General features: G+C 47.2%; 1 protein-coding gene across 17 annotated transcripts in view; it reads right to left on the bottom strand.

Moving 5' to 3' along the window:
• The window catches only part of LOC116848712, a 336,115-nt gene that overhangs the window by 4,004 nt on the left and 320,269 nt on the right, over window positions 1-11,842 (bottom strand). For 12 of the 17 annotated variants that reach the window (XM_032825076.1, XM_032825075.1, XM_032825074.1 and 9 more), the window contains 5 exons: window positions 11,494-11,734; window positions 5,483-5,677; window positions 4,104-4,166; window positions 2,840-3,108; window positions 276-493 (listed from right to left, as the gene is read on the bottom strand). In XM_032825076.1, coding sequence (XP_032680967.1) covers window positions 276-493; window positions 2,840-3,108; window positions 4,104-4,166; window positions 5,483-5,677; window positions 11,494-11,734 — 986 coding nt within the window. Of the gene's footprint in view, window positions 1-275; window positions 494-797; window positions 3,109-4,103; window positions 4,167-5,470; window positions 5,678-11,493; window positions 11,735-11,842 lie in introns of those variants that run through there. The other 5 variants (XM_032825090.1, XR_004379004.1, XM_032825091.1 and 2 more) reach the window with 5 other exon arrangements.

Here is an 11,842-nt window from a genome sequence, read left to right as displayed (position 1 = left end):
GGTTATTTTAACACGATATCAACGTATGGTCAATAATAAATAAGCTACCGTGGCACCCCATGGAATTTCTTCGTGAAACAGGGAACACCATCCGGTGTCCGATCAAGGGTAAGCGACGGCGCGAGCAAAATTCATTCCAAATACCAAAATCCGATAACATTCAAACGAGGAAAATCTGAATGACGTAACCATGATAAGACCCTGATCGGCCCATCTTTCGGGTTCCCTATTTATTCAGCGTTGGGTATACTGTTACCGATTGAGCAGGCACTGACCTTATCACCCTGCTTGAGCTGATTTTCCATGGCTGTGATATCCGAGCGCAGGCGTAGGACCTGCGACTCGACCCGGGCGTTCTCTCTCTGGAGCTCGGTGATCTCAGCCTCCAGTGTGTAGAGATCCTCGCTCTGGGCACCGGCGGTCCCGCTACCGCTCGAGTTACCCTGACCCGTGCCCACCGCACCCCCGTGAGCCGGACCACCGGCTTCTACCCCTGAGGACAAGGACAGACACGGTCCAGTTTGGTAGACTGTCCGTCGTACGGCAGAAAGCGAATCGTGCCGCCCGGTTTCCAGTTGTTTCGTTCTCACATCAAGCGCAATGCGCACATACATATACAATACGTCGCGATTCGCACTCATTTTCGTCGTGTCGCGCGAGCAACGACGATCGCGAAATTGAAATGAGCGCTCTTTTACGCGCTCGTGAGAAACCACTGGAAACCGGCACGATTCGAGGCCTCCCGACCCTGACGGAGGCTCGCACGAATTCTACCGTACTCGAACGGAAGCGTTTTCTTTTTTTTTTTTTCATCGTGGAAGGCTTGTTCCGTAATAAAAAGGTAACGCTCGCTTTCGCTCGAGAGTAACGATCGGAAAGCCTTTGGTCGGAAAGTCCGAACGGGTTTGCGGGGTACTCTTTTGACGCGATACATATGGATACAATGTTAGCGAGCATGTAATAAATAATTACGCCAAGGACATGGCAGAGTTCAGGCAGCGACTTAGGCAATGCGGCTTGTTTGTTCGCGAGGAGACCAGACATGTATCGCGTCGATACGGATTTGAAACAGAATGCTCCGAATGCGCCGCCCTGCGCGCGCGTCCCTTCGCTTCGCTCGGCCCAAGTCACTGCAATTGAGCTTTGTCTCGAGATAATGGGACGGTATACGGTTTCTTCTGCGTACGGTTCGTGCCAAAAGTCGTGACAAACGCATCTCGGCGGAAAAGCGAGAAACATTTTGAGGCCCGTTCAATCAAGCGTGTGCTCCGATTCAATAAGAGACGCACGAACCTGACAGGAGTGCCGTGGGAGTGGTATGATCGGGACAATGTCGGGGTGTCTTTCGGGGATTTAGCGTGAGGTGCCATCATACCAGATAGAAGAAAAAAAAAAGAGAGAGATAAAGACGGCAGGCACCGAGTGCTGGCGTTGATGTGCGCGCCGCGCGAGTGGATGAGCGAGAGAAAAAAAGCTTTATTAAGGTAATTGAGATGGTGCCGGAGACATAGAGAACGCGAATTCCGCACGAATCGTTGCCAACACTCGGACGTCGTCTCGTAAAGAATATGAAAGAAAAAAAAAGATACTGGTGTGTGGATCTTGTATGTAACACCGAAAACACATAAGAAACAAGTGGCGAATACGTCAGTCCCTTACCTTCAAAAGTAATCGTGCTCCGCAAAGCTCAACAGGAAAGGAGCTGATCGTGATCCCAGAATAAATCAGAATATATTATTGTCCATTTCATTAAGACATACGGCTGGTTTTCTGGTTTTACATTTCTGTCTTGTACATAACGAAGGAAGAGGTACCTGCGCGGGATCGAATCGAGAAGGAAGGAAAAGAAAGAAAAGAAGAAACGACTTACACAAAGTACAATACTACATCGTATGTGTGATTCTTTTTTTTCGTTTTCTTTCTTTTTTTTTGTCGGGCGGGTGCTTCTTCTCTTTCGTTCGTGAGCTTATATTCGTGGCGTTCCTTCCACCGTTTCGCGTTCCAATCGATCGCGACGTTTTTTTTTTCGTTTTTCTTTATTTGCAAATCTGGATCGATTCGTCGTCGTCGCTGAGAGAACGTAAACAGTCGGAACGGGAAAGTAATGCTTAAAGAGAAGAAATCAAGAAAACGAACTCTTTGAGAGTTAAGAAAAAACGGAAGGATGGGGAAAAGGGGGGGTCACTCTCATTGGTATGACAGCACATCATTGCGTGAAGAGCAGAGTATGGCATAGCACGGGATCAAGTACAAGGTTAGATATGCACAAGTTTACAAAGAAAGGTACATAATTCCGTATGTTTTAGCAGCGCGCTCGTCCAGAGAACTCGAACGATCTCATTGCGTGAGAAATTCACGGAGTGCGATCTTCTCTTTTTCTTTTTTTTTTTTTGTTTTCCTTTTTCTTTTCAACGTCGGGACTGTTAATTTCATCGCGCGAACGCCGCAGGGAAGAGACAGACATGTGAGCGTTCCTGTCGACGACGTTGTGAGCTCCTGAACGAGCACGGTGCGCAAGCATAGTGGAAAAGAACAGAGGGCCAACTTAAACTGTCTTATCTACTCTAGAACACATTTGCTCTCTCTCTCTCTCTCCCTCTCTCTCTCTCTCTCTCTCTCTCTCTCTATCGCGTGCTAATGTGAGACACGTGTCGCGCTAGTTATCAATTTTGGCAGCTGCGCGCGAGAAGAGCTCACGCGGTCTCGCTCATTCAGTGAGATTCGATCGGATTCCTCGTAACGACTGGTCTCACGCACAGCGTGCTCTGACAGTTTTATTCTTCGATCGTTAAGTATCGACAGCCACAGGAGGCGTCATCAGAGGCAACTCGATCCTCACCGGTGATTCCTTTGCCGTACATGCTCATATTATCCTCGAATTTCGGCTTCTTCACGGCGTGGCCGGCTATCGGGCAGCCCGACAGGGATCTGTGTGTCGAGAAAGAGCCGTTTATGTGGCCGATTCCGTCGCATCCAGGCGTGGGGCAATTGACACCCTCGAACTTCATGGCTGTCGCGGCCGCCACGGCCGCCTTATGCTGCTCGACCGTGCCGCCAGACTCCAGCACCCGCATCTTGTTCCTGTTTGCAATCGGGCAGCCAGACGCGCTGTAATAAGGAAATAAGGATGCGTGAAGATTACGGGCGGTTAGACGAACGTCGCCGTAAACGCCGTCAGGCTCATTCACCAGAGCGTCATCAAGGATTCCCGCATAATTATTGCCGTGTAATCGCGACAGCTGGGAATACCGGGTCATGCAGTACACGTATCTCGATTATACGTAATTATCGGGTCGGCTAATTGTGTCAGAGGAACTCACAACGTTTAATTTTGTAATCAACGTGGAGAAAACTGCCGTTAGACCGAAAATTTTCAAACGAGTGAGGTTAACCTGACGCTGTAAATATCACTGGGTTCATTCATCGAAGCGTCATCAAGGACTTCCGCGTAATTATAGCCGTGTAATCGCGACAGTTGCAAATGCCAGGTCATGCAATACATATATCTTGATTATACATAATTATCGGATCGGCTAATTGTCAGAGGAACCGTTTAATTTTGTAATCAACGTGGAGAAAAGTGACGTTGGATCGAAAATATTCAAATGAACAAGTTTAATCAGCCGTTGCGCACATCGTCAATTCACTCATCAAAACGTTATTAAGAATCCGCGCGTTATTATTGCAATGCAATCACGACAGTTGGTCATGTAATACACGTATCTCGATTGTAATAGTCAGATCGATTAATTGCGTCACAAACTCACGACATTGAATTTTGTGATCAATGTGGAAGAAAGTGGTGTTAGACCGAAATATTCGAACAAGCAAGATTAATTGATTGCCATAAATATCATTAGATTTGTTTATCAAAGCGTCATCAAGAATTTCCGCGTTACTATTGCCGACAGTTGGTCACGCAATATCCGTTGTGCCGACCAATTTTGTGAGAGGGACATTTCATTATATACAGTCGACGTGGAAGAAAGTGGCGTCAGACCGAAAATATTCGAACAAGCGAGATTAACCGGTCGTCGGCAAGAGGAGCGCGCGATTGCCCCGCAGCGAGGTTCGAGCTACGTGAAGATTCCTACGAGCCTTACCTGCGGTGCGACAGGAATTTGCCGGTGGCATGGCCGGACCCGTCGCAACCCGGGATTGGACATCTGTAGTCCAAAATGCCAACACCACCGTCACCAACACCACATAATCCATCCGCACAGAGCGAGCGTGAAACGAGCGGAAACCGCCAGTTATTAGTCAGCGTCTTCGCCTTTGCGCGGGATATAATTCGGGCTGGGAGTTGGGATGCGGTTACGAGGGAACGGGATTTCCCCTTTCGGTCTCGTGCGACAGCCTCCCGGTACGTGCAATGCGGTCGAGAAGATACCTGCGTTAGCTGTGCTACGTGCAACGTGCGAACGCGACGAAAGCGCAAATTGAGATCGCGATTACCGCCGCGCCCGCAAATTGCAGAACTTGCGAGATGTAATCGCGCGCCTTGAAACCAAAGCCTATCGAGCGTCTGCGATAACCCTCGTCCTCTTTCCGTAACGCCGTCTTAATTTGTATATCCTTCATTTATCGATTCTACACTGAGAAAAAAAATGGTTGGTCTAATGAGACTTTGCTTGAACGAACAAAATTCGTTCAAGCAAAAGTCTCGTCGATTGTACAAATTATACAATCGCTGCGATGAGTTATCAATGAACTCAATGATTGCAATACAATCAGTAACTGTATCAACGTAACATATTGTTGTGTTAACGCGTAATTTGTTCAACAGATACAATATTTCTTTTTTGAAGGCCGATTAATGTCGACCTTGTCGATCTTTTTTCCTCGGTTATTTGCCAACTGCATACTGTGATTCGCAAGATGTATCAGTCACATCGCGACAGACGTTGAAGTCAGAAGAAGCAAATGTCACGCGAACCGAAAATTCCGTAATTGTCGAAAACGCAGATTTTTATTTGTTGAACGGAATTAATCCAAATCTGAGCGGAAAATTCTACTCTCGAAATTACCTGGAGTGAAATTTTATTCAAATTCGAGCAATTTTTCTCTCATGCAGAATAGATTCTCTATTCTGAATCGTGAGGTAAATATTTTCACTCAAAATTAAAGAGTAAATCTGATCCATCGTGACAGAAACGTATTCACTCTTCAAGCCCAAGAAAAAATTTAAAAAACAAGCAATAATTTCCCTTTATAAAACTTGAAAAGACATTCGATCATATCTGTTCATCGTACCTTCTTTTAAAATACCCAAGTATTAGCAATCTATGTGAGCGGACGACAGATCCCGTTGGTGGCATGCAATCTAATAATACGACGGTCGTAAGAGAGTACCGTCAAAGATATAAGCAAAAGAGGAAAATAAAAATGATGAAGGCAAATGATCTTTGCGTTAATCGGCTGGAGAGGAAGTGCAATCGGAGTAAAGAGTGTATAATTAATTCGCGCTCACATGTCGACTGACCTCAAGGGCTCAGAATCTTGGCCATCTCGGGGTTTACTTTTTGGCTTGTTGGCTCGTGGGCAGCCGGATAAACTCCTGTGCGACGAGTAATTTCCCGTGACGTGTCCAGAACCGTCGCATCCCGGCGTAGGGCACTTGAGCTCCTGGGAGTGCGCTTGGATCTGCGAGCGGTCGGCTCGCGGACATCCGGAGAGACTGCAAAGGAAAGAAGACTCTCTTCTATTACGACGCGCTGCGAAAGCACCATGAAGACCGCACGCTGCGTGTGCATCGCCGACCGACGCGGCGGCAGGTCAGCCGACCCGCGGATATTCGATTACTCGCCGCAGTTTAACAAACGCGCCGTTACGACCCGGCGAAGTTCCGCAACGCGCTAATCCTCATGGCCCCGGCCACGAACGCACACCTCAGAAACGTCCAACCATCGCTTCAGCAACACATCGCATGCAATTTACGCGACGTTGCCACGACGTCGTGAGTACTCACATGACCTGATAAGCTGTTCGTCTCGAAGGGGAGACGATCAACGTCTCGGCTACGATAACATAGACTTCGAAGACGAACATCTCGTAGTGAACCGCAGTGAACCGTCTCTACGAGTCGCACGGTGATGCGTGTGACACGACGCACACCACCCCATTTTACGTCATGAATTCATTCATCAATTGCCGCCGTAGAGCTACAGTTATAATCGTCGGTGCATACGAACGAAGCGGCACTGCCTTCACGAGCATGATTTAGCTTTCTTGGACGACTTGCCTTGCGTCCAGTTCGACCGAAGACATTCAGGGGAAGGGAGACTTAAGACTCGCGTCTTGTTCGAGTACGTCGCTCTCGATCGTGCACGCCAACGATCGGCTCGAGTCTTACGCTCCGGGGGACATCCTCGAATGTCGCGCGGATGTAACTTTTCATTCGTTTCTTTCTTTTGTTTTGCGATCGATGCGGGCGGACAACGGATCGTGTTGGTAGCATGCAAATGGCAACGCCGTGTTCCAGTTGGATCACTCATGAGGTGTCGCTCGTCAAGATCAATCGCGCTTATCGGGCTCGCGTTGATCGCAAGGATCGGATTCTTACCCTAAGAACACATCGAAAGGGAGAGCAGGGAGCACACTCACACCTGACCCCAATGAAACTCGCCAATTGCCAATTGACTTTTGCGTTCGTGTCACGAAGTCGAGATTCCGCCGCCTCGCGGTAGTGGATCTCTGATCGCTACTTGTTCTGCTATGACATGGTCATCGACAACAGTTCGCTACGAAGCTGCCCACTCGAGACTGGCGAAAGCGGCTTTCAAACGGACGGGTAGTCAGTGATCGATCACTACGTATATGCGTACGAAAGCGAACGAGTTTCGCGTTTGGAAGCGGGTGAACCTTCAGCAATGCCGACTTCTCCGCAACGCCGAGCGCTTTGATTTTGCCATTTCCCTTTTTCTTTCGTAGGGGTCGGGTAAAAACAGCGAGGAAATGAAAGTAAGAAAGGAGGAAAGAGAGTTTCATTCAGTTACGAGAGGCTCATCTACACACCTTTGTTATATCGCATAAATGTATCGTGGGTAGGCACGTACGTGGGGTAAATATAAAACTAGGAAGTAAGAGAAAAAGAGAGAGATACAGGTAGATAATAATGTGTGTAACGAAAGAGAGAGAGAAAGAGAGAAAGAGAGAAGAAAAAAAAAGAAATCAAAATTATATATCGCATATACTTATGCAAGATAGCTATAGTACCACTGGATATTCACACGTATGTCATATATAGATGTATGTGGCAACATAATATCGAACACGTTACAACTCAACTAGGAGAGAAAGAGAGAGAAAGAGAGGGGTTTCTAGACGTATGTTTCGTATCGCAACACACTTAAGAAGCAACTACGCCACGGACCACCAATATGCATCGATGCAAGAGAAACCATCCATGTAAATGTAATTCGCAAATTTACTTCATGTCGCCTTGTGTACGTGTAATTTCAGGACATCTTCTTATTCTTCCGCGCTCTCGGACGTAGTAAGTGACTACTGGAAGCTTTGTCGAGGGAGACCAAAACGAGGACCAGTATAAATTTAGGAATATGTGTATTTGTGTGTGTATACGTGTGCGTATATAAGGGTCACATGTATGGCAAATGGATATGTATTGTATGCATGTATGTACACTGCGAGAAAAAATATCTAAAAAATAGGAAACATTTATTTAGTGGGTACTAATAATACATTTACTTAAATCCACATCCTTTTGTTTAAATGACACAAACAACTGCTTTCGCTTCAAATTCTAAAAGGTTTCTTAAAGTTTTTGAGAAAATGTATATTTTCTTGAGAGATATTTCATATATTAGTATATAAATAAATATGTTATTAGTACCCACCAAATAAACATTTGCTATTTCTTGGATACTTCTTCTCGCAGTATACGTATATATGTAGCGTGCGTGCGTGCGTGCTGCATCGCCATATATCGATATATACATAATCGAGCGTTCACGTCAAAGTCTTGGTGTAAATGTCGAGATGCTGCCTTGCCTTCTGTGGGTAGCGTAGTTCCCTGAGACATGACCCATGCCATCACAGGACGACGTGGGGCACTGTATCAGCTCCTTGCCGTCGCGACCACGAGGGGCGGGCCGAGGCGCAAAATTCAACGAGTACCTCCTCACACTCATACTGCACCGAACAACATTAACCGTGAAATTGGGAATTCCCGGTTTAGCCTGTGGCCGGTTACTGAGTCCTCGATGACTCCCTAACCCGGCTGATACGTTGCCGCCGTTCGACGCTGCTCGACTGCGACACGCGAGCGCGAATTCGCCAGGAATCCGCCGATCGTATCTCCGCCCGATTAATTGTCTCTTCGTTCTTTCACTCCCCCCTCCCCATCGAATTAGCCGGTAACGATTCGAATGACACGGCTCTCGTGTCGAGCACTCGAGCAAGCCGTTTAACCTCGACACGGTCTACATCCGAGCGCGACCGACGACCATCAGTCATGTTCTCAAACGTGGACACGTAGAGAGAGAGCGCGCGCGTACGGCTTATAATAGTTAAAGAGCAAAGTTATATTGCGTTCCGTAACTTCCCTCTCTCGGGGCGCGAGTGGAAGGGCGGTGTACGACGTGATATGAAAAAAATGTCGAAACGCGGGAAAAAGGGCGCAACGTGGCGAAGGAGGAGGAGGAGGAAGAGGAGGACGAGGAAGCAGAGAAGCAGGCCGAAGGAACGCGCGCCGACCAGAGGGGTGAGCGCTTCGCCTCTTGCTTCCGGTCTCATCGTAGTCTCGTAGATGGGCGAGCCGACGTCGACTATGAGAAAGCCTCGGGAACCTCGATGGCCCTTGAGTGGCCACGATATTGCCGGCCACCCGAGAGCCCGCGGATGCAGACTTGAGTGCAATTCACCGGTACGCCGCTGGACTACCTATCTACCGTCGCGTGTTTTTGTAGCCTTCGTTCGCCTCCGTCGCCCCCGTCTTGGACGTTGATAACAACGAGCTGCGTTACAATTCACCCCTTATAACCCTTTCGATCCAGTTGGCTTATATATACATGCCCGACAGTACAAGTTCAGGAATTCGTTTGAGTTGAGATCGTTTAACTTATTTTTTTTACATGCAACTAACATATCTGAACGATACACATCTAAAATTTCTCGGAAGAAATGAGCACGGCCGAAAGGATTGGCTCGAAAGGGTGTTCCTTAACCGGTGTAACACAATAGTGTGCTAGTGTGTCGCGACTCACTGTTTGAAAATTTAATTAATTTTAATCGGATATTTCAATATATATCTCAAGTTAATTTACGTATCTGATATTCATGTAATATGCCTTGCTGACTTTTATAGGGTTCCAAATACCGTGGCACGCGATGGTCGACGCGCATGAAGAGAAGAAGCGTAGAAATATATGTAAATAGTAATTGCGATAAAATCTTTTTCGGCCCGGGATCTGTGAACATTTTTTCACGTTCAAACGAGCACTAAATAACGATTAAACGAAATTGAACAAATTCACCTCGGTGAAATAAAGATCCGCCTCTCTCGTGGCCTGGCTCATGCGTTTGTTACCGTCGTACATTCGAGCGATTGACCCGAATCGGAGTGTACCAATAAACTTTTTCGAGAGACAAAGAGAGAGAAAGAGGGTCGGTAATATAGTTAGAACGCGAAGGGCGGTAGTTATATTGCCCGCCAACATTAATAAAGTTGAAGTTCGGATATAGATTGGTTTTACCGAGGTTTCGACCGGTCGTACGTGTTCCACGTTATAGCGTTTCAATAAAGATACAGGCCACAATTGGAGAGCAGACATGGGAAGATTAATTTTGCGGCACGACCGAGTATACCTCTTATTTCGCGAGCCTCTCCCAGAACACAAGGCGAAACCGATACAACTTCGTAACTGTTGCGTATATTCAAATATGACATTTACAGTTTCCAATAAATAAAATAGAACAAGTAAGAGCCAGCGCAGATCACACTACGAGAATATGTGTATATGCAAAGTCATTCGCCTAAACATTCATTAACCAAGGTAAAATCTCGTCGAATTTTATAGTTTTATAGTCGAAATTTATCATTTTGGCATTTTGTATAATAAAAGGCAAATTAAATGTGATATTTATAGCTCTTGTTTCAGGCATTGTGAATGCAGGGGTGCAAGCTGATGCATATTGAGAAAAAAATACTTGAACATTTGCTTGCGTGATATAAAGTTTATATCCACAGAAATAAACTTTATGTCACAAATAAATCTTTCTCCCAGTATTTCTTCTCAGTGCGTACACTCAGAAAAAATATGCTTAAAAATTTATATTTGCGAATATAAAGTTTCTTTCTGTGAAATAAAGTATACTTAAAAATATGATCGCGTTCTTGAACTTCCGGCTAGGAATATGCGTACGAAGTCGCGTTTCTCGTGCGTTTACCCATCGCGGGACCGCTTATAGGATCCGCGAAGCGCGACGCGTCGAATTTTGGACCACGGTGAGGCTACAAGAGGGTCGAAAGCAGCTTTGCCTCGAGCTAGGTAGCCGAGGAGGTGTGTTCCGGGTTCTAACCCACGGCGGGGGATGAGGCTAGGTCTCGGCCCATAATCCAGTGCGGTGGCAACTGATTATACCCCACCTCCCATTTTAACCTTATCCTACCTCGCCTCCGCAACCCTCCCGCTCAACCCTCTCGCCCCGCGCGCGCGAACGCGCCCTCCACTCGAGCCTCATCCTCTTCTTATACGCCCAACCGCGCGCCTTCTCCATACCGCCGAGCTTCACGTCAATTAGAATAAGGTTGGCACTTTCGGTACGAAGAGTAATTACTTTAATTAACAAAATGGAGGTGGGTATGCGCGAGTTGCCCCCTCCTCCACCCGCCCTGCGCCGATGTTAGCCGTCGATGCCGCCGCCGCTGCCGCCGCCGCCACCGCCACCGCCGCCGCCTCCACGTCTTTTCGAGCTTCGGCCACGAGTCTATCGCGTGAAGGATTCGTGCGATCCTTTCCGCAAGGCAAGTAAGTACCAAGGCGAGAGCTCGCGATGATGCTCGCCTGCACGACGTGTGGACGTATTCTCTAATAATGCTACCTCACGCGAACAACGGACAACGATATCCGCATTCTCATCGCATTTTTCAGCGCTGAAAATCGGCTGTCTGCTTTTGCGTCTCATCGTGATAAAATCGCCGAACGTGTATATTCGACGTGAGTTGCGCAAGTTCATAATCACAGAGAGCCGCGTCAAGTGCTAATAGTGCGCGGTGAGAATATCTCGCGACGGGATTTGCACGGCAGAGTGTTTAGACCGAGATCTTATCGAGAGATTGAGAACGTCTCTGAGTAACAGTCTTATCGCAACCATTTAGTTCCAAGTGATAATTTCGACTTCGGACCGATGAGCATGAGAGAATCGTCTCTACAGTACGCAGACAGGAGTTTGCAATGAGCCACAAGTGTCGCCAATAATTACAATCGCGGTACTCCACCACAAAAGAAAGGGTAATAACGAAATGCGTCCTACCTGTCGTCCTTGCCGGACGGTTTATCGAGAGGTCCAACCGTGTGCTGTGGGGGTGGCATGCTGTAGCACGGTGCCGGGGTGTAACCCGCTGGAATCTGATAACCGGAAGTCACCGGACCACCCGGGTAAGTTCCACCACAGTTGTAACCTGCAGTGGGGTAAGCGGTGTACGTGTTTCCGGGATACTCGGGTTGAACGCCGGTCATCCCGTATCCTGGATGAGGACTCATCGGCCCGTAATCTGACGCAAGAAAAATCACGCAAATAATGTAGCTGTGATATCGATAAGTTTGCGTTAAAATACAAAAAATTATAAATTTAGAACTTTTGCTTTTTTTATAGCGTTGCT

Source organism: Odontomachus brunneus, unplaced genomic scaffold (genome assembly GCF_010583005.1).
Source record: "Odontomachus brunneus isolate Ranch 3 - 2012 unplaced genomic scaffold, Obru_v1 Obru_scaffold_098, whole genome shotgun sequence".
Lineage (NCBI taxonomy): Eukaryota > Metazoa > Arthropoda > Insecta > Hymenoptera > Formicidae > Odontomachus > Odontomachus brunneus.
The sequence above is the reverse complement of the archived record's forward strand: the minus strand, read 5'-3'. Positions and strand labels throughout refer to the sequence as shown.